Here is a 23,205-nt window from a genome sequence, read left to right as displayed (position 1 = left end):
CGAGTACGGTCTCACACTTGGCCTCTAATCATCCAAGTCAAAACAAAGAGGATTATACGCCCTCACACTTGCTCAGATCACGGTAATAGCAGACTGTGCGTTTTTAAGATTTCCCTACTCATTGACACAGCGTGCCTTGAGTCTTCCACCACGGAGCTCAAGGCCTTCTTGCTCATAGCGAGGGTAAATTTTACACATTAGGGTCTTTTGTATAATAGGGGGAGCAAGTTCGCTATTTACTCCGTCACTGTGAAGCTATGTCATTATTTGTCACCAGTCAAGCGACGGAACTTGTCGCCAAGGCAACGGCCTATGATTGTCGGGCTATGGAAGCGGGATTTTCCGTATGGTTTTAAGTTTGTCTCGAATGCGCCATTAATTGTTTCACGTACTGATCGTTTCCGTCCCATTGATATATATATATATATATATATATATATATATATATAATTATTTCCCTGAAAGAGTTGCGTTCGCACCGGTAAAGCACCTACCGCCATCACTACTATGGATCATTGCTGGAAGCCGGAAGTGAACTTTCCATAGCTGCCAGTGCCCATAGCGTGGCCGATGTGCCTGCAGGCGTGTTTTTTGAAAACCGAACAGATTAGACACACTTCCTTTAAGCGGGGGAGGAATGCGGACGGGCATCTTTATTCGGTTCTTCCCTTGTATCGCCACAGGTCTGAAGTGCAGTCTAATGCCGCGCCGTAAACATAGCTATAATTTAGTGTGGGCAGGGCTGTGATGTAGCCCCTCTCCGTGCAAGCAAGGCCTCCTCCGCGATACGCACCCCAGTTCCCACACCTCTGTACTGCGGCGCCCGGCGTGTCGGCCTGGCCGGTGTCCTGCGTCCACCACTCGTGGCCAGCATTGTCGTAAGTTGATCTGGAGGAAACCGAATTGATTTTGAAACGTCCGGATCGGACTTACTTTGAAACCGAATTGATTTCGGAACGTCCTGATCGAATTTACTTCGAAACCGAATTGATTTTGAAACGTCCGGATCGAACTTGCTTCAAAACCGAATTGATTTTGGAACGTCCGGATCGAACTTACTTTTAAACCGAATTGATTTCGGAACGTCCAGATCGAACTCACTTCGAAATGAATGGCAGCCCGCTGCGAAGACCAAGCGCGAGACGTCCCTGCGGTACTGCGGCTCGAGCGCTGGTTTTGGCACACCGTGGCGCATCGAGTTACGGACGCGGTGGTTCGGAAGCTCACCACCAAACGGGTTCGATTCCCGTCCAGGGCTACTTTTTCCCAGCAATGGCGTGGGCAAGCTGTTCCACTGCACGGTCGCTTTGCAACGCGTGTTGAAAATTCCAGCGCTATTTGGCAAACAGGCTGGGGCAAAAATATACCGCAGGTGGGACGGCTTGTGTAGTGTATTCCGCATACTCCAGTATGTAACAACCTATGCGTGGTGAGCACTTTACCCATACGCTACCCGTGGAAGAACTGACGCGACGAAGTCCATGACGCATGTATTCAACTATTCTTTAAAAGTGATGCATAGTAACACGTTTTCCGACCGATTGATGGGGGATGTTTAAGGCTGCGGATTGAAAAATACCGAAGGCTGACCTTAGTTGCGCCATTCCGCATCCTTGGAGTTCTTGGCGCTTGGACATTTATCATTTTTTGGCCATTCGAAGAGTGGCTAGAATCGTGCACGAATGTTATTGTTGTTATATGAATGTTAATGTAACGAATGTTATTAACCTTTTGCCGCCGTTGGCACGTGAGACGGGAGATTGAAAATAATGGATTAGCCCTTCCTATCACAGCCTCCGGTAAAATCTTGCAAAACACGTCCTCCGGTGAGGTTTCCTGATGCGGTTCCTGTACGGAAGCTGGCAGCAACTGGGAAATGATCGCCCTACCGGCGGGTTAGTGCTGTACCAGCCGGCGTCCGAGGTGGGGATTCACGGGGAAGGTCTGATGTTGATCGCCCCACCGGAGGGTTAGTGCTGTACCAGCCGGCGTCCAAGGCGGGGGATTCACGGGGAAGGCCTGATATTGATTGTCCTACTGGAGGGTTAGTGCTGTACCAGCCGGCGCCCGAGGCGGGGGATTCACGGGGAAGGGCTGATATTGATCGTCCTACCGGAGGGTTAGTGCTGTACCAGCCGGCGTCCGAGACGGCGGATACACGGGGAAGGCCTGATATTGAATAGATCCGTTGGTTCGGTATCAAAAGCCACCGGTAAGATCTCGAGTCATACAACTAAAGCAGCCCTCTGATTCGCCGAGCCTGAACGACCGGGATAGCCCCGGCGTGCACACAGGCGCCACCTGGCGAGCATGGTGGTAAGCGTGTGGTGGCGACTGTCTTGCGAGGATGCGGGAAAAATGGGGGTTCTGCCTCGTGTGTAGACGTATGATCGTGTGCATCTAACAAGAAAAGCCGCGGCGAGCAACAGAAATGTTTTGAAAAGCGCGACGAATGGTAATAGCCACATAGTCAAGAGTCTTTCTTGCGCCCAGGTGAGAGTCACTTATTTGGGCGTCAGTGCCTGGATGAAATCGAAGCTGCAAGGATCACCAGCAGCTGACATGACTCGCGGGCAGTATTTCGTCACCAGCGTGTGCAGGTCATCAGCGTTTGCAGCACCATGGCCCTCGGTGCACGCGGTGAGAAGGAATGTCACTGTCCCGGGGCTTCTCCCCCGTTTGCGTCGATCTACGGTGCCCAAAGCTCACATGCGCTCCGAAGAGACAAAAACCCCTGTATCCCTCGAAAAAATAATACTTCTGTGCAAAGTCGACTTAATTACATCTGCACAGCGGTCTTAAGACACTTTTTAGGGCGTAACGTTATACGCCTTAACAAAATATCCAGGATTCTTTTGACACCATGGTGAATGCCAGTTTGACTTCCCACCGAAACTCCTGGTGCGATTTGGATGCCGCTTAAATGGGATATGGTATTTGCTTTACGCCTTTCTCGAGACGAGGCCCGCTTTCCGCATTGTGGAGGCTTAAATTTAATCGAGTCGCATATGCCCTTGATACACACCAAAACTTTAACTTAGAGATCTATTTTAGACATGGAATTATCGAACATTCTAAACGATGAAGCAAATCAAGAAAAACTTTATCATAGGCTAGAAAAAAGTGGGTGCAATACAGGGTACTGCCGACAACGCCATCTGTTGCCAAAAACGCATCCAGAACGCAGCACCCAACGTGAAATAAACCTAAGTGCATTGCTCGAAACAATTTGTCGCACCGCAATAGAAGTGATTGCGATTTGTAAAGTGATTGTGATTGTGAAGAGACATCCTTGGTATGCATGTCGCAATATGTGGTTTGTATCTTCTCAGGTCGACACCTCTTTTGGAATCACAAATCACTCACAAATCGGAATCACCAATCACTCACAATCACTAATCAGGTTTCGAGTCAGACCAACTGAGGCCCAAGCAGATCCAGTTCACACCTAGCGCACAGCAGTCGGGCTCACCTGAGCCGGTCCAGCGGGTCAGGTGCACCAGGTCAGGTCAGCAAAGCACCCGACCTCGTGAGAACCATCACATGACGGCAGGTCCCCGTCAGGCGGAACAGCAGACCTTTCGGGACCTGTGCAGCTGCAAGCCTTACCAGACCAGCGTAGTGACCGGTCCCGTTAGAGCCAGCGGTAGCGACCCCGCCCCCCGTTAGAGACAGCGCAGTGACCGGCTTGTCAGAGCCAAGCGCAGCGACCGGTCCCCTTAGAGCAAGCGCAGCGACCGGTCCGTTAGAGACCAGTACAGCGACCGGTCCCGTTAGAGCCAGCGCAGCGGACCGGCCCCCGTTTAGAGCCAGCGCAGAGCGACCCCGCTCCGTTAGAGCCAGCGAAGCGACCGGCCCCGTTGGAGCCAGCGCAGCGACCGCTCCCGTTAGAGCCAGCGCAGCGACCGGCCCCGTTAGAGCCAGCGCAGCGACCGCTCCCGTTAGAGCCAGCGAAGCGACCGGCCCCGTTAGAGCCAGCGCAGCTCCCTATCTCGCTGGAACCGGCGTAACCCCAAACGCCCACCTCAAACCTCGGGGCGGTCCTTGTCGCCACAGCCACGGCCGGTGGTCGGCCTCGCTAGAATCAGTGCATGCAGCTCAACTTTTTAAGTCCGCGTATGGGCAGAATTCGCTAAAGCAGACAGCCTCTTATCTTAATAAGCGCAATGACCGATTCGCGCTTGTGATTTCTGATTGATGTCAGTGGCAAAAATAGCTCATTTGTCGGAATTTAATGGGGCTTCGGCATGACTTTTAAATGCCTGTCAGAGATAACTGTTCCTTCTAGCTGTTAAATGGTTTCTATGACTCCATGTTTACCCTTGAGTGGCGTTGTAAAACTCTCGCGTAAGAGTTATTGGGGTGGAATAAGACATTCCAATGGGCATTTTGAGTGGTCGGAAATTAAAGCCCAGAGGCGTCTGGTTCAAATGGATGATGCGGCTCGTTCCCGAGTGAACATCGATGACAGGGTTATAGTTGTTAAACGATCTCTTCATTATGCTGCGTCTGGGATCATGGTGGCCCAAGGAACGGGCCGACCACTTGAAAACGCCCTGCAAAGTAGCCTTTTCTCAGTGCCCGACTGGCCACCGGTGGCGCTGAAGCCGGGTTGCTCTGCTGTTACGCGATGCAGTACATGATGCAGTACATGATGCAGTACGTGATGCCGTACACGATGCAGTTACACAATGCATCGCCGACGCCATGCGGATTTGTGGGAGAGCCTTGAAGGGCCATAGGTATACTTCGCCATTGCTTTATCCGTCAAACCATACATTCATCCGGACGATTGCAAACTGCTGCCGCTAGTGCAGTGTTTCCAACCGTGTTGCTCGTCCAAGGCTAGGGAAGATCTAGAAGATGTACTTTTTGCCAATCTGGACCATCTCGCTCTGTGTAATGTTCACACGCCAAAGCGCTCGCATGTTCAGGATGCTCACATGTCAGTAAGGGAGGCTTTATTCATAAATAACGCGGCCAAAATGTATCAAACAAGGAACACGATTGCAAGCATAAACCTAGGTCACTTTCCGGGAACATGAGCTCTAATGACCATAGCCGCGGCCGTAGCCGAGGCCGCGGCCGAGGCCGCGGCCGTGGCCGACGCCGACGACGACAGCCTTGCCATACCCGTAGCCATGTCCGTAGCCATTTCCGTAGCCATGTCCGTAGCCTCCATAGCTGTTGCCGTGGCTGCTGCTCTGGGCGTAGCCGTAGCCGCCATGGCCGTAATTGTTGCCATAGCCGTAGCCGCCGTAGCCTCCATGGCCGTAGCCGCCGTATCCACCGCCCAGGTTCACATTACCGTGGCCGTAACCGTTGCCGTAGGATCCACGGCCATATCCTCCCAAGCCGTATCCTCCACGGCCATAGCCGCCAATGCCGCCGTAGCCGTAGCCGTGGCCGTAGCCGCCGTAGCTGTTGCCGTGGCTTTTGCTCAGGGCGTATCCGCCGTGGTTGTAGGAGGCGGTGACGGCCATCAGGAGGGCGGCCAGGCAGACAAACTGTGGACCAGAGCACGGTCAGAGCACGGTCAGAGCATGGCCAGAGCACGGCCAGAGCACGGTCAGAGCGCGGCCAGAGCATGGCCAGAACACGGCCAGAGCACGGCCAGAACACGGCCAGAGCCCGGTCAGAGCGCGGCCAGAACATGGCAGAACATGGCCAGAACACGGCCAGAGCACGGCTATAGCACGGCCAGAACACGGCCAGAGCACGGTTAGGACATGGCCAGAGCACTGTTAGGGCATGGGCAGAGCACGCTATGAGCTTCTGAATCAGAGAAAGTATCGACAAAGGCGGGAAACGGTCCCGCAGGGTTACCACCGGTAAGACGCAGTGGACTGGTAGGCATGATGCAGTGGATGACCGACTGGTATAACGCGGTGGATGAAATATGTCCGGCCATTGTCGGCGGCAAGGTAGGAGCCTTCATCCAGCCTTGCTCTCAAAGCCAAATGTGCGTGTCGTATAGAACGCCGCTTCTTACACAACCGGGAGATTTCTTTTTGACTGGTTCTGGTCACCAGGGACCAGGCAAAGTGACCGGATTGTGCGCTCAGCAATGCCACTTCGCTTTTGCTGCAAGCGTCCATGGTGTGTGGCTTGGACCAGCGTTCATTCGCCCGCCTGTGAGAGCGATCTCTGGGCAAAAGGCGAGCGGCGGTCCTCGTCGCGGGTCCCTTGCCCACTGCAGCCGCCGCCACCAGCTGCTGCTGTGCTGCTGCCAGCTGCCAGCTGCTGCGGGTCAGCCGTGGCCGGGGGGCGCCGGCCAGCTGCGGTCACCGTCGCCGTCTCCTCACCGTCAGCTGATGCATGTTGCTGCTGTGTGGGTGCTGGTGCTGGTGGAGCAGTCGACTGATCTGTGCCCTGTGTCGCGGTCAGCCGGCTTTTATACGCGGTAAAAGTGCGCCGGGCTCCGCGACTGACCGCGCCCGGCCCCGTGTCAGCGACCGGCCGCCCGGGCCGGGAGGGGAGGGGGCCGTCCGGGTCGGTCGCCGTCGACCCCGGGCGGCCGGACCGACCCGGGCACGGGAGCGGTGCTGGTGACTGGCGACGACGCGGCTGGTCACCAGTCGGCTCTGTTGCCGACTCCAGTGGCCACCCTGAGCGGTCGATGCTGCTCAGGCCATTTGCAGATCACCAGCCTGATGCGCTGCCATGTGCGTCACGTGCTCCTGGCCTGTACAGGCTCCGTGTTTGAGGCGGCCGCAGTATCGTAGTTTGGTTTGCTCGTTCGCTGCCGATATATGCGTCTCATTCACGTGCGTTTGAACGTGCTCAGAGTCTGCAGCGCCTGCACGGCGACGTTGCCGCCCTCGGAGGCGCCGTTCAGGCGCCGCAGGGCCGGGATCGGGCCTGGCCCACTGCAGCGGAGCTGGGGCTCCTTGTCGCCGCCGATGCGGGGCCTCAGTGTTCTGATGACGGCTGAGTCGAATGAACAGTTTGCATGTTCATGAGACACTTACGGATACGGGCGTCACGTCAGGCGTGCCTGTAATTCTATTCTGGAAGAGGTGGTAAAAATGCAGCTTTTGTCGGGCTGTGAAATGTTGGATTTGATCATCTAGCGTGACTGAGCGAGTCTGCGTAAATGACGGCTGAGGTGATTTACTTGTCATTCCCGGGATAGGCCGTCGGACTCTGTCAACCGGTGTAATGAAATCCGGGCGTAAAGCGAAGACATGCGTCTTTATTTTATGGACAGCATATATGCCATCCCTGGTAGCCCGACATTTCCTCCAAGCACCGCGAAGGGACTGAAAGACGTTTCCAAACGCATGTTATCCTGCCTGGTTGGTGTTTGCGCCCTCCAGACTGCCCCTTAGCTGCAGGAGGACGCACTGAGGGCTGGCATGGGCTGTAGCTGACTGGCCACTTCAGTTCCCGTCTTCCTACGAAATATGCTGTTTAGTGCGTAGACGGCACCCCATGTAGCGCAGGTGTGGAAAGTCCCACACGATTTTGAAAGTTGGTGTGGAAAGCTCCACACCATGCTGAAAGTTGGTGTGGAATGTCCAGAACTCCACACCAACGTATTTGTAGTTATACACCTCCCCCTCCCCCCGCCCCCCCATGTTTGAATTGTCCATAAAGCTCCCTCATTCATCACACTGAAGGGCGTCGGACAATAGCTTGATGCTGTAATAGTTAGACTGAAGGGCGTAACTGTTAGAAGGGCGTCGGACAATAGTTTGATGCTGTAATAGACAATAGTTTGATGCTGTTTGATTCGGTCGTCTGTAACTTCCGCCTAGGCGAGACAGATTGTGTCTGGTGAAGGAGAGCTTTCACGTGTCATGTCACATGACCAAGCCGTTCTTATCTTAGGAAGATATTGGCCGGCAAAGGGAATTTGCCAGTCATTGCCGCGGTGCAGAATCTGGGCTGGGTGAAATCTAGTCCTAATGTGGGTTTGCTTCCCCTGTACTGTTCCACTCGCGTCGAACCGGAGCGCTGAAGCGCGCTCCATGACCACGCAGGAATGCCACCGCCACCTGGGAGCTGATCCCAGGTGATCCACGCCGTGTGACGAGAAGTCTTAGCACTATGGATCTCTTGGCGCCCAATCAGTCAAACAAACAAGCCCTCAGAAGTGATCTCTGGTGTCTGTCGTGCGGCGATCGATGACTTTCATCGGCCGCAGCGAGTAAATGAATGACAAACGGCCGGTATCAATGGGGGCCGCACGCGGCGGCTGCGTGGCCCGTTCCTGCCCTGTGCGCCCCCTCCCCCCTCCCTCCCCCTCCCTTGCGGCCGCTGACCCGGTCTGGCGTTGAGTTGGCAACCTGGCGGCCGGTTCTTGTCGGCTCCGCGCCGTTTTTGTCGCCTGTCAAGGTGCGGTGGGGAAACTGAATACTGTCCACCCGTCCCCGGTCTGGCAACGCGATGCAGCCAGACCTGGCAACACGGTCGCTGGCAGACTTGTATTCGACTCACATTGTTAAGTAGGCCCAGGACTGACTCACAGATTCAGTTAACGATAAATTTGATTCAGCTAACGGCTCATGGTCATTCCATTTTTTTTTTTAAATCGACTCGCTTAAGGCTTATTAGCTTGCATTGAGTCATTTGACCTATGACTCACACAGCTTGGGACTAAAAGATTCGATTTAAATCTGGTTCATTTATATATATATATATATATATATATATATATATATATATATAAATTAGTGCATTGCTTTGATAATTGACGGGGAAAAATATGGCCATTCCTTTGATCTCATTTGTAGCAGCCAATCTTTTCCTCATTTAAGGGTAGGACACAGGAATGTAGGATGTCTGTGCCATGCAATATCATCTAGTTCCTAGCTGAGATTTGATCAAATTTTCGTCAGGACGAACGATATTGTGTCTGCTGCTTAGAAATTACAATTGCAAGCTTCGTGCTGATTTTGCAAAAGCTTTATAACTAATGCTGGACGCTGTTCTTTATAACTAATGCTGGATGTTGTGCTTTATAACTAATGCTGGGTACTGTTCTTTATAACTAATGCTGGATGCTGTTCTTTATAAGACACTGCAATGGTCTGTTAATTTGTATGGAGTGTGCTGTGTTTCCCCATGTTACCATCTTCCTTTGGGCTATGTGACTCGCTGACAACATTGTTAGTAACCATTGGCTCATGATTCAGCTCATGAAATTTACAAAGAATGTGATTCAGCTCATGACTCTAAGCGACAGTTTTTTTCTGGCGAATCGCTTCGGCTCACGACTCATCCCAAAATGATGGACTCATGGGCCGATTCATGATTCGGCTCGAGTCGAACACAGGGTTGGTCACAAGGCCTGGCAGCAGGTCTGGCAACACGGTCCTCAGATCTGGCAACACCGTCCCCAGATCTGCTAACTTTGCCCTGCGTGAAATGGTACATTCGCGGTCTCCTTCGCTCCGCTTTTTCCACTCCATGGAACGCACGCTACGCAGCATGCCCTTCATCGTTTGAAGGTCATGAACAGCGTTTTGTTAAGCTGCTGTTGCGCGCGGCATTGGCTTTAGATCATGGTTCCCGTTCTGAAATTAGGGACTATGGGACTATGGGACTATGGGAGCGCTCTATGCCGGGCTGGTATCTAGGGCTGAAAGGGAACTTTGGGTTCAAATCTACGTAGAAAACAGCGATACAATGAAGCCTCTACTTATATTTACGGATATAATTGAAGTCATTTACTGCCATGGAACCACCAGGATTTGTCTTCAAAACCCTCCATTTCGATTTACAATATACACCATTTATTAATCTCGTATCTTTCGTTTCTTGGCTATGGCAGCTGCAACTTTTTAGAACCACTTTTTAGTCATCCTGCGTGATAAACAGTTTTCAAAGCTCAATGCAGTTGGTACATATCAATGCTTTCCTCGCAGGACCTTTGTCAGTGCTAACGCTTTTGGCCAGGCGCATGTGCGCAACGTTGCACAATATGCATCAATCGCTTATGACTATAACGGCCCGTCTATTTTGGATCAAGCGTGCGGGAAGGAGGAGCAGTATACCGACACACGCGTGCACGAATTTGCATTAAGTTACTCGCTGCACAAAAAAACTATAAATATACTTGCTACGCAAACTGTTGTGTTTCGGCAACTGATTTTTGAACAAGGTTCCTACCTTGAGAGAAAACCTTCCCCCTAGCGTCCCCTTTCGACCAGAAAAACATTCATTTCTGAGGATTAGGTAAATGCCGTTCGCCTGCTTCCCTCTAGAACGGAATCCTGCTTTAGATGGCGTCTGATGTGGTGCCGTATTTCGCCAACCGGCTGAGTTTCCGCTCTTGCATCAGATGACTGACTCCATGAGCCGGTGCTTCTCATCTCGCAGTCTGTTTTGAGCTTTCCCGACGACCCAGCTATCCATGACAGATTTTGCCACCCGGCCGAAAGGCGTTGCCTCACCCGCGTTCAGTGGGCGACCGGCGTGCGCTGCGCGCCGCACGAGCCGAGCAACCGCTGCAGCTGTGCGCGGAGCAGGGCCGGCTACGCCGCGAGCGCGCGCAGCGAGCCGCCGCCGCCGCCGCGCGGTCTGCCGGTGTTGCGCGGCGCGTGGAGCGCTCCCCGCGGTGGGGGCAGAAGCGCGCGCCGCGAGCCGCCGCCGCCGCCGCCGCCGCCGCCGCGCCGTCTGCCGGTGCTTCACGGCGCCGCGGGTGCTCCCGCGGTGGGGGGCAGCGGCGCTCACTCTCAGCGGCGCCGGGCGGCCGCCAGCCCGCACCGGCGGCCGCCCGGCGCCGCTGACCCGACTCAGGGGCGTGGCCGCCCCGATGACCCTCGGTCGGCCGGTTTTTGCCGGGGGTCGGCCGCCGCGCTGGCTGCGGGGCCGCCGCCGCCCGGCCACGGCCGGCGGCGCGTGCGCCCCCGGTCACGGTGACCTCCGTCGATGCCGACCGGCAGCCGGATGCGGCCCGAGGCTGCGTCCAGATACCAAGGGAGGAACTTCGTGGCCGTTTTGTGCGTGTTTTGTGCGGTATGCCTTGGCGTGGCAGCATTGGACTGGGTATGAATCTGTGGAACAGTATAGATCCAGGGTATGAATCTGGTGAACAGTATAGATCCAGGGCGAAGCAGTCTGTGTGATAGTCACTTCCCACAGGTAAGCGATGGCAGTTCGAACAAATCCGAATGGGATTTACTACCCGGGCTCCAAACTTCTGCTCTTGTGCGCGCGCGATGATGTGGTTGTTATTCGTGTAGCGCTTATGTTCAGTGCTTATCTTCCTTTGGGTCAGTGTCGCTCGAGTGTGGTGTCAAAAAAGGCGTTTGGACGTTCATCTTGTTCTTTGATGGCTTTGCACCAACCGAAGCCTACCACTTGACCGCCCAACAGTCTTCCTTCCGCTGCAACGTGATATCCATCATGGAGATCTTGCTGCACATTCCTCGAGTCTGACGGCCACCCAGCAATTTTTCGTTTTTTCAGGAATTAAAATGAATTTAATCAATTTCAGCAGCAAGTTTTGTCATCCCCGAGGTGTGCTGCCTGCTGTTTGTCTCCGAGGTCTGCTCCCTCCGAATCAACGCATTTCCCATCTAAGAGCTGCTACACCCAGGCTCTGACGCTGGCGTGCGCGCCGTCGCCTGTGTCCATTCTACGGCCACAAGAGCTTCCTCCTGCCCATTACCCGCCTCCGGCTCCACCTCTCTCCGCAGCAGCGTGTCGCCTTTGCCGACTGTCCCCTTAGACCCGTCTTGCTCATTTGTCGGATCTGTCTCCTCCATCTGTCCCCTTAAAGGGTGTGTGTCCTGTGTCCCCTTAAAGGGGCACAGATGGAGGGAGATCTGTCCCCTTAGAGGGTGTGGATGGACCATGTGCGAGATGGTGATTCAGTATGTACGAGGGCTCGCTGCCTTTCCTTTACCCCTGACACTTCCTCCCTCCGCAGTAACGTGTTCTCCATCTACGAGAACCTGCCAGACCCGTCGCTAGGTCGGATGAACACGGTGGTGGCCGGAGCGATCAACCTCTGCAGCTCCGTCTACATCCTGGTCGGCTTCTTCGGCTACGTCGCCCTCCACGACGTCCCGTTCGGCGGTCAGTGATGACGTCACATTCTGCGACCGGTGGGGGAGTCGGGTTAGGTGATCTGTGATGGATTGACGCTTGGAAGTTGGTGATTGCATAATTTTCGGCAGGACGTGACCAAAGTTATGTGTAACGATGTCAGAGGAGTCCTGCTTTAAATGGATACTGCCAGCCCGTTTTGGTAACGTAAGTGGAACAATTAATGCGTCACTTATAGTTGCGCAAGATCCGTTTTCACGAATGCTTGTTGAATGGAATGATGTACAATATTTTGGAGTGTTTCGGGACATCACGGGTCAATATGGACGTTGCTCCGAGTGGTTCCAGTGGGGCTTTTCCGGTTCCAACACCCGTTTCTTTTCCGGTTCCAACACCCGTTCTTTTCCCGGTTCCAACACCCGTTCCTTTCCCGGTTGCAACACCCGTTCCTTTCCCGGTTGCAACACCCGTTCCTTTCCCGGTTCCAACACCCGTTCCTTTCCCGGTTCCAACAACCGTTCCTTTCCCGGTTCCAACACCCGTTCCTTTCCCGGTTCCAACACCCGTCCTTGTTCTGGAACTGAACCTGATTGGGATAGGGCACTCTTCACGTAAGCATTGATTGAAGACCCCTATATCTCCTTTTTGCGTTTCAGCTCCTCGAAGCGTTTTCCAATCTGCTCAAATTTTATTAATTTTGCATTTTAATTTTTAGTTTTAAAAAATTTACCCAAAAGGTTTCAGTGATGATGACCATCATCATCGTCTGTTTTAGTGATGATGGCCATTCTTTCATCCATCATGTTGTAAACATCGTGCGCCCTCGCACGAATGACGAGCTCCTCGCGTGACACTGCCGAGCGCTGGAGAACCGGTAACCGGTGTCTGCCGCAGGCAACATCCTGGTCCACCTGATGCCGTCACCGGTCTCGCGCTGGATCAACATCGGCTTCGTCATGTCCATCGCGCTGGGCTTCCCGCTGATCGTCTACCCGTGTCGGACCAGCGTCAACTCGCTGCTGTTTAGACGGGTCAGTTGTGCCGCGTTCAGAGCGCTGAGGACGTTCGTTGCGGACGTTTATGATCGGCAGGACGTGTTGGTGAACGGAAGTCAGGTGAGCGCACGCTGGATGCGTAAGACGCAATGCGATTCACTTCAGGGGATGATGGTGGTAGCGGTTGGATCTGTAGTTCGTTCCGGATGTCCCTATTGACGGATAGGTGGCTGTTTGGCGCCCAAGTCAGTGTGCGACTCAGGCTGGATTTGTGAGTCAAGATGAGCTCAGCATGCAAACTGGACACGCAACCAAGACTGGACTGTGATGCGGATTAGGTTTGTGGCCGAGGCTGGAGTGGTGAGCCGGGTGGGTCCGGTGGCCCAAGCTGGAATTTGACCCAGACTGGGCTCTTCCCCGACAATGGCACTTTGACTCCTGGACAGGTGACCCGTACAGAATTGTGACCCAAACTGGACATTTGATCCAGGGGCTGAAATCGTGACCCATGCTTGGTTCGTGACCCAAGCCGGTGTTTCTGTCCAAGCTGCATCTGCAACTTTGGAGCTGCGATAATGACTCAGACCAGACGAGAACAAGGCCAGACGAGACAGGATGCCGCGGACTGGACCTAAAGCTCAGACCGGTCGCAGTGACCCGTCCAGGGTGCGCTGTGGAGAGACCGCTGATTCCGCCCGCTCTTCCAGCCGGGGTCGAGCCTGGAGCTGCCGCAGAACTACATCCCCGAAACGCGCTTCAAGTGCATCACCTTCTGCATCTTGGCGACCGCCATGTGCATCGGCATCGTCATACCCAGCATAGGTAGGTGGTGGTACGCTCGCTGCTGCCGCTGACAGCCGGGGGGTGTCTTTTGATTGCGGTGATGCTGTCTTTTGCTGCGGCAGGGCTCCGAGAATGGAGGATTGCAGTCATCGTTCGACAACCTGACAACGACAGATGAGGACATTCAAAGTTTGTATGCTGTTCGCTCTACTCTGAGCACGCTCCAGTAGGTCTTGTCCAAGCATCCAAGTTGTGGTTGCGGGTTTGCGAACGTCGAAGATAAAGATACCGATACTTTTGCAGAGGTTGTTCTGGGTCTGCTGGGCTCCACCATGGGCACCGCCATAGCCATCCTCTTTCCATCGGTGATGTTCATCAAGAACACCTCCAGGAGCAACCTGGAGAAAATGGCGGCGCAGGTGAGGCGCCCATCGGGTGACGGACTCAGCGGGGGGTTCTGCCGAGACGGGTGCGCAATGTATTTTACAGCTAGCTTTCATCTTCACGAAATCTATATGGCACGTCCAATATATCGCCTCCACCCTCACCAGGCGCATTGCTAAGGTCCAGACGCAGTCTGTTCTGAAACTCACGTAGATAATACAGTAGTATTAGCCTTATTTCTGGGAGAAAACCAGGAGAATGGAGATATAGTTGGGTTGATATTTCGGCAACATGCCTTTATCGAAACAGCAGCAGAAGTCTATCTAGTCTATCTAGTCTTCTGCTATTGTTTCGATAAAGGCATGTTGCCAAAATACCAACCCAACTCTATCCCCATTCTCCTGGTTTTCTCCGAGGAATAAGGCTCATGCCACTGTCTTATCTATGTGAATAAAGTTTCTCGCCAATGCACTGAACAACTTGTTCTAAAGCTTACCATCGGTGCAGCATGCATACATATCCGTGCAGCATAGCGTTCACGTTAGAAATGGGTTGGCATCGCCTGTCGCGTGTCATGGCCGTTGCCAACGTGCCGCGCTTGTGCTGCCTGTATTCCGCCCAGCGCCGGTGCGTCAACGCATGCTGTAAGCCACCCCAGAGCTGACATTCCGGTTCAGACGACGTTGAGCGGCGTCGCGACGTGCGACGAGCGACGTGCGACGTGCGACGAGCAATGAGCGATGAGCGACGCCTCACGCCGTCCCTGAACCTGCCGTCGCAGGTGACGTTCGTGCTCGGCATCGTGCTGCTCATCTGCGGCACCTACATGAACCTGTACGCCGCGGACCAGCTGGCGCAGGAGCCGGCGTCCGTGGCGCCCGTGCCGCAGCTTGTGACGTCACGGGCCGCGCCGCTGCCCGCGGTGGCCAACACCACGCTCAAACACGGTGTGTGCACCGCCCGGCGCTGCGAAGACTGTGGTCGCCGACGCACTAGGAATGTGGGGTCTGAGGGAGGGCGTTCAGCGGGTTGGTCAATCTAGCTGAAGCATTACGTCCTTCTTTGCCGGTCTTCGTTGCAGGCTTTAAAGGGAATGTTTGATATTTGAAGACGTTGAAGCAAACGCCCGATGTGATAAAATAAGCTCACTTACAATTATTGGTATACCGTTAAGTGGAAAAGACTGCTATAGACAACACAATCCTCTGTCAAGTAAATCCGCTCCTTAATACGTCATTGTTTAATTATGTCATCGTACCTTGTGCGACATTGATTGAGAGCCAAATTTTGCTTATGAACGCCAGACATGAACGACTCGAAAATAATCTTTTTGTGACCTTATTATGATGCCATGGATGCCTGGGTGACCTTGAAACAGTCTCCCCGAAATATCCCGCGTATCTTCATATCTTTGAAATACGCGTAAGAGATACGCGTAGCCGCGCATCTTTGAGCGTGTAGCTAAAAAACTAGAGGGGCTTAGGTCTTTAGAAGGGCAGGGCTGTGAACTACACTAAATGATCGTTAAGATGGCTCTTTCAGTTCAAAACCTCACACAAATGTTGAGCACTCCGTGTAACCTGGTGTCTGTGCCTTCAACTCCTACCGGAAGTTCCAAGCAGGAGCTGCTGTCATATGTTGCGTCGGTCTCGATCATTTCACCGCCTCACCAAACATGGCGCTAAAACAAAAACAAGACATGGCCAGTCTCTCATCGCAGTGTACATGGGTTCACTTTCGAAAATCTTTGGGAGGAGATGCACCAGTACAGTTAATTGACGTGTGGACGGCGACATCGACTCCGTCCCTGCGTTTCCTGACGCGGTCGTTCGTCTGACCCGGGTCCGCCGCCGTTTTGCAGACGCCGTGGGGGAGACGCCGCTGGTGGCGGCGGCCATTCCCGGGGCTGAGGAGGTCCGGAAGGAGCCTGCCGTGCCGGAGCCGCCGGCGGACGGCGGCGCCGAGCCCCAGGAGCGCGGCGCCGAGCAGCCGGAGGCGGCGGAGCGGCAGGCGAAGGCCGGCGGCCGCAAGGCGAAGAGCCGCGACCGGAAGCGCGAGGACGTTGGCGAGAAGCCGAACGACGCGGGCCGGAAGAAGAAGGATGCAGGTCGGAAGGCGGAGGACGTAGACCCGAAGGCGGAGGACGCAGATCCGAAGGCGGAGGAAGGCGAGCAGAGGACGGAGGGCGGTGACCGGCTGGACGCGGGCGCGCTGAAGAAGGAGGAGGAGGAGCGCGAGAGAGACGACGCGCTGAAGGCCGCCGACCCTCAGAAGAAGGAAATCGAGGCCAAGCAGGAGCAGGTGCTGCAGAAGCTGGAGGAGACCCACAAGGAGCAGAAGGAGCTACTGAAGGAGCAAAAGGAGCTGCTTAAGGAGATGAAGCAGCAACGCTCTGCCAAAGAGTTGGAGCGGAACGCCGGTGTTCCGGACAATGCGGGTGTGGATGTTCAAGCTGGAATACAGCAGCCTGTAGCCAACGTTGGAGTGCAGCAACCTATGGCCAACGCTGGAGTTCAGCAACCTATGGCCAATGCTGGACTGCAGCAACCTATTGCAAATGCAGGAGGACAACAACCTGTGGGTAACGCTGGAGTACAGCAACCTATGGCCAACGCTGGAGTACAACAACCTATTGCAAATGCTGGAGTACAACAGCCTATGTCCAGTGCTGGAGTGCAGCAACCTATGGCCAATGTGGGACTGCAACAACCTATGGCCAATGCTGGAGTACAACAACCTATGGCCAATGCTGGAGTACAACAGCCTATGGCTAATGCTGGAGTACAGCAACCTGTGGCCAACGCTGGAGTGCAGCAACCTGTCATCAATGCTGGAGTACAGCAACCTATGGCCAACGCTGGAGAACCACAACCTGTGGCTAACGCTGGAGTACAGCAGCCTATGGCCAACGCTGGAGTACAGCAGCCTATGGCCAACGCTGGAGTACAGCAGCCCATGGCCAACGCTGGAGCACAGCAGCCCATGGCCAACGCTGGAATACAGCAACCTATGGCCAGTCCTGGAGTACCTCAGCCTATGGCCAACGCTGGAGTACAGCAGCCCATGGCCAACGCTGGAGTAATGCAGCCTATGGCCAACGCTGGAGTACAGCAACCTATGGCCAGTCCTGGAGTACCACAACCTATGGCCAACGCTGGAGTACAGCAGCCCATGGCCAACGCTGGAGTACAGCAGCCTATGGCCAACGCTGGAGTACAGCAGCCCATGGCCAACGCTGGAGTACAGCAACCTGTGGCCAATGCAGGAGTACAACAACCTATGGCCAATGCAGGAGTACAGCAACCTATGGCCAATGCAGGAATACAGCAACCTATGGCCAATGCAGGAGTACAGCAGCCTATGGCCAACGCCGGAGTACAACAGCCTATGGCCAACGCTGGAGTACAGCAACAGAACGTGGTTGGGATGTCTGGCCAGCAGGTCGCCGGCCAGCTCGTAGCTCAGCAACAGCAGCCGGCTATGCCAAACCAGCAGCCGCTGTTTCGGAGCCCGAATCAGCAGGCGGGCTCCAACGAGCTGCCGATGATTCAAAGTCAGCAGCCGAACCAGCAGGCGGCGTGGATTCACCAGCAGGTGATGTCACAGCAGCAGCAGCAGCAGCAGCAGCAGCCGGTTCAGCAGCAGCAGCAGCAGCAGCCTGTTGGCGCGGCTGGACCAGCACCGGCGCCTCCTCCTGTACCAGCTGCTGACAGCGGAAACGGCGATCGCAAATTTGTGAGATTTCCTTTCGCCTAGTTCGCCACCTATTTGGGCTTTAATCTTCAGTGTATTTGAGGCAAGGTTGTTTGCTTTCCAAAGTTTTCAACGGTTTTTCAACAGTGAGTGTCGTATGGGTGATCACTCGCCGTGATGCTTTAGATAAGCAAGCGTGAAGCGAGAGTAACGTTTTGCAATGCTTCGGCAACAAGATAAGGTAGCAATGCTGTATGACACGCTCCTCCGTCCTAACAATCGGCAAGTATTGATCGTATCTGCAACTAGAGTCCACATTTCAACAAAGCACGAGCGACTTTTCGTAGACCTTCGTATGGAATTGTTGCCAGTCCTGCTGCCATCTGTCGACGTGTTCTCGAATCACACCGTGTGATCCCGGCTGGCCGCAGCAGCACTCTTGGCCGTGGCTGCAACCATCATGAAAATCATTATCATGTTTCGTCATGAATCATTCAATATCCATGGCTTAATGTTTGACTCCGGTCAATGGGTTTCGTGCTGTACGATAAAAAGGAAGACGCGACAACGGTAAAACACCAAGAACGTAAAATCCGCTCACAAGCAAGTTCTAGCATCTGGGTCACATTGGTAAAGTGTGCACGTGAACAGAGCATAGCTCAGGGAGCTACAATGGTTTCAGGACGAAGCAGCGCATTGCGACAATGCCCTGCGCGTTAATCTTAGTCTTTCACGCAGTTTTTCTGGCTGCCTGAGCTGGAACTTGCTGACCAATGTTGAACTGCAGCAACCTATGGCTTGCTCCAGAAAGCGGGCAGTCCCGGAGCGACGACCACCGCCGACCTCGTGACGCGCTAACAGCGGTGCGAGGGGTGGACAGCGACCGGACCGCCACGGGAGCACAGGGGTCATTAGGGCTTTGAAGGCGCCAATGGGGTCACGGTGTGGAACAAGGTCACTCATGCCACATCAGCTTAACGCCTACAAGACAGGCGAAATGTGATCTGGGCCACGCGCCCACAGATGATCCGGGCCGCGAAATTCGGCCTTGTACTCGGCATAGAAAGCGAACCGCGGCCACGTCCCAGACTTAGAGGCAGTAAAAGATGAGAGGAGAAACGTGGGCTTCGATTAGGAGTTTATGGGTGTGAAAAAGTGATAAATCTGATATCACTTTAGACAAAATAGGATGGATTTACACTTTTTAGCAGTTTGGATATGATTCTCCCAGCGCCGCATACAGTCGAAGGTAACTCCCATCTTTACGGACGCTGCTGAGGGTGGTATGGAGTTGGAGCTGTTGAGAGCAGAGGATGATGGCTTTGCTGGTCTGGGGTACCCATTCGCTGGTCGACGATGGCTCGTTCGAGCCGCCCTCTTTCTGACTGTGCATGTTGCACAGGGCGTTTCCTTATCATGAGGCGTCGTCCCGTAACCGCCCGCCACCAGCCATTGTGGCTCCCCAGAGCTATGCAATGTGCTTGTCGAGATTTTGCTATTGTGATATCGAAGATAATGTTTGCGCCGATGCGTTTTTCTTACGTCCTCGGGGCGTTTTCGCCGTGGTTGCCTCATTGTTTTTCTCCCGTAACATGCAGCACATTGCCTCGAATCAAACACTAAGCCATATATTTAGAACGATTCGTACTAAATATATGATGACGATGATCACCTTGGTGGTGATGGCCGGGCAGCCGGAATCCGCTTCGGCACGCGGCGAGCGCGCGGGGTTATTGGAAAACTCGTTGACAGATGGCAGCAGAAGTGACGGATTCCGTGGGGAAGATCTGCAAATAGTCGCGCGTGCATGGCTACCCGCTCCCAGCAAGTTCCCAATGAACTAAAACCGTGTTCGTCAGCGTAACTTACAGTGCTGGCTCTCTCACCAGATGTCTCTGCCGGCTGCGCAGCCGCGGGCGCGTCGTGACGCCCCTGAGCCTTCGCCGTCGCCCCCCGACGAGATGCTGGTGCGTTTGGCCGAGAACTGGGCCGCCGTGGAGGCGGCCGGCTCGCGTGGCGCGCGGTAGCAGCCGTCGCCGCTGTGAGTGGCAGCGGGGGCCAGCGCCGAGGAGGCAGCGGCGCCGGGGGAAGTGGACCGACGGGCCAGTGGAAGCCGCACCGGCGGACCTCAGTGCGCGGTGATTGTCCTGGTGCAGGACGCGGTGCAGCAGTGACGCGTCTGCGACCTCGCGGGGATGTGGGGTGTTTGTGTGGGGGTGAGGAGCGGCCAGTGCCGGGGCGCCTCGTGCGGTGTTATGGCTCTGCGCCCCTGGGCCGGCCTGGGGGGGGGGGGGGGGGGGGGGGGGGGATGATGTGAAGCGTTTCAAGGCGGACGCCAGGTCGGGCCGGGACCTGGTGGACGGAGATGGTGGGCGGTGCTTGCGCGTGCTGATCACGATGACGCACTGTCTGCGTGACGGGTCTCGTGACAGCTGGAACTGGTGCGCGTTTTGGGCACCGTTGCAATGACATGTGTTTGTGTGGGGGGGGGGGGGGGAGGGGGAATTGCACAGTGAGCGCTGGCAGTGATAGGTATGACCCGGAACAGCTGTCTGACCCCATAGGCGGTAACACGGCTCTGAGTACGTCAGGGCCTGACCCGCCACGAGGTGGAGTGTCAGGTGGGCCATGCCAGGATTGTCCTGACCCTCCGCGGTGACATGGGATATTTTCGGTGTTTTGAAAATTGGTTTAAGCAATTGTGCGAATGAGAATGACAGATGAGCATGCTTTTCGCTGGACTTTTGGGGTTCAGGGGTTAGAGTCAACTGGAGTGTATGTTATTCTGTTTTATATTGCGTCACAAGCAATGCGAGTGAAGGATACAATTGCGCTTCTCTCATCAAAGTGAGAAACGATTGGTCTCGCTGGCTGTTCGTTGGCTGATCTTTCGAACAGAATTTTACCTCTTTCGAACAACGCAATTTTGCAAAATCATGCTTGTCGCTCATGCTTGCGTCTCTCGTCTCACGTCCCGCGTCTCACGTCTCTTGCCTCGTCTCACGTCTCGCGTCTCACGTCTCTTATCTCGTCTCACGTCTCACGTTTCTTCTCTCGTCTCGCGTCTCGCGTCTCGCGTCTCGCGTCTCTCGTCTCACGTCTCTTCTCTCGTCTCTTCTCGTGTCTCGCGTCTCACGTCTCACGTCTCACGTCTCACGTCTCGCGTCTCCTCCACACGGTAAGGAGGACAGGAGGCCAGTGGACGTCGTTCCGCGCTAGTGTTTGGGTATTGACCGCGTGTGACGTTTGAGTTCTGATCGCACGCTACGAATGAACATGGGTTGCGGAGCGCCAGTGGTGTTGCCAGGACTGGGGGAACCCAGGTAAGCCGTGGGGGAAAGATCGGAACCAGCGTTCTGTCAGTTTACGCGAATGCAACACATTTCGTCGTTTTTCCTAATGCCAATTGGCCATTACCACGCCATGTCTGCGTAAGTCGACGGCAAAAATAACGCCTTATTAAAGATCATTGATTGCAGACAAATTAGTTACAAGCCGCGCGCCTTTTAAATGACAGATCTCGGCGTCTGTCTCAGAACTAAATCCTACATAGAACCAATCATGGTTTGTCAGACCCAAACTGCGAGCTGTGAAATAAATATTGCGGGTTGGGCCACTGGCTAAGCGAGTCATAGCTGGACTCCGAGATATTTTCAACCGGCGTGGCCCAGCCAGTTCTAGCCAAGCCGTTGTGCTTTTATGAAATTGTAAATCTTTAGAACCACTGATTGCAGGTTTGCACAGTTTTCAGCAATAACAAGCGCAGTTCTTCAAAAATTGCGCGGTGTGAATAATGAACAGCTTGACATTTGTATGCACGTGGCTTGCAGAGGCGGGGTTTTCCTTCAGCATTGCATTATGGCCGCAATTTAATTTCTCGATTCGACTAACGCGAAGAAGGCAAAATCCTCGGCTTCAAACTTTCGCGAGAACGTGCGTCGAAAGCGAGTCTGGACGTCGTTAACCCGTCACTGCAGTGATGCGAGACTAGTCACGAAGTCTGTGTCTCTGTGTCGCCTTTCGGCACAGCAGGCGTAGAGGTTAAGCAGCCGAAGAGGTTAAACATATGTAATGGGCAGCGCAGGCCTGCAATTCCCAGGTCAGTCAAACACGAAAGCAGCGTGCTCGTGAACACATGCCCAGGCGCGGCAACCCACAACCATCCAAAAGCTCGGAGCCTGATCGAACCTGCCACCACGCTGTTATTATTTGCTGTTTAGATTTGAGACCTTTCGGCAAGCCATGGCCGTTTCAGGGTCATGGGATGAAGCGGGATTGATAGTGGCGGGGCAGAACTGCATGCACGTGGACTCATCCGCCGAGGCTTTTCCTGCACAGGAACCCCTCTGCGGGATGTGTGCTCGGCGCTCGGACCGCTGCTCCACCTGGCGGCGCTTCTGTCCTTTCATCGCTGACGCGTTCAACCTACCCCGGACGAGCGGGGCGTCGCGAGGATGCAGAAGAAAGCATGAAGGATGCGAGGACGGATGTCCACCACGCCCCTGCCATGTCTACGTATTTAACTTGACAGCTACCAGCTTCCAAATAATCGCGCAGAATAACCCGCCAACAAGTGTGCTTCCCCTACACATTGCGGGTGATAGAACAAGGCATCGCTCACCCTAGATGGCAGCACACGACAGCCCTTACCCTGGATGGAAACACTTTGTGGGGCGACAAAGCACAATTATCAGCAATTATTATGATCACGAACGAGGAAACGAGCCATCGTGCCTGTAACAGTGCGGGACGTTCGGTGCAGAACAGACGTGCTACTGTTTGCATACTGCGAATCCGCTGTTTTGGGACGTTTTTAAAAGAAATGATTCACATTTGAAGATATTGGAGCAGGCATCGGACATAATAAAAAAGCTCACTTATAACCATTGGTATACTTCTAAGTAGGAAAGACTGCCCTAGACAACACAAGTTCTCTTTTAAGTAAATATGCTTCTAAACAAGTCATCGTTTGATTGCGTCATCGTGTACATTGCACGGTGTAGGCAAATAGAGCCGCTGCAAATGATCTCAATGGAAATGATCTAAAAGCTGTCCCATTGGTGCGTGTGCCAGTAATTGACCAAGAAGAGACCAAGGGCACCTTCTCTCAGATCCGTCCCGAATATGAGATATCTTGGCTTAAACAGTACCATGAAAAGCAAACTAACTGTACCATGAAAAGCAAACAACTTTGCCGTCGTGTTCGCTGTGACCAAAAACCACCTACATCTCTCCTTTTTTCGTATTACCAATGCCACAAGTTTGAGAGCCGCACGTTATTGCAATTCATCGCGGTCGTCGGCTAAGTTTGTCAAACCTGAGTGGGCTCAACGTCCTGTGTGCCAAGTAC

At 54.1% G+C, this 23,205-nt stretch overlaps 1 protein-coding gene across 1 annotated transcript in view; it reads left to right on the top strand.

Moving 5' to 3' along the window:
• The window catches only part of LOC119113690 (putative sodium-coupled neutral amino acid transporter 10), a 78,352-nt gene extending 58,310 nt beyond the window's left edge, over window positions 1-20,042 (top strand). The window contains exons 7-13 of the mRNA XM_037237967.1: window positions 11,882-12,030; window positions 12,895-13,031; window positions 13,703-13,817; window positions 14,082-14,197; window positions 14,944-15,109; window positions 16,024-17,897; window positions 19,745-20,042. Of these exons, the coding sequence (XP_037093862.1) occupies window positions 11,882-12,030; window positions 12,895-13,031; window positions 13,703-13,817; window positions 14,082-14,197; window positions 14,944-15,109; window positions 16,024-17,897; window positions 19,745-19,882 (2,695 nt within the window). The 3' untranslated portion in view covers window positions 19,883-20,042. The remainder of the gene's footprint in view (window positions 1-11,881; window positions 12,031-12,894; window positions 13,032-13,702; window positions 13,818-14,081; window positions 14,198-14,943; window positions 15,110-16,023; window positions 17,898-19,744) is intronic.
• Window positions 20,043-23,205: the final 3,163 nt, after the last annotated feature.

Source organism: Pollicipes pollicipes, unplaced genomic scaffold (assembly GCF_011947565.3).
Source record: "Pollicipes pollicipes isolate AB1234 unplaced genomic scaffold, Ppol_2.1 Scaffold_7262;HRSCAF=8765_pilon_pilon_pilon, whole genome shotgun sequence".
Classification (NCBI taxonomy): domain Eukaryota; kingdom Metazoa; phylum Arthropoda; class Thecostraca; order Pollicipedomorpha; family Pollicipedidae; genus Pollicipes; species Pollicipes pollicipes.
Note: the sequence above shows the minus strand (reverse complement) of the source record. Positions and strands in the feature narration are given on the sequence as shown.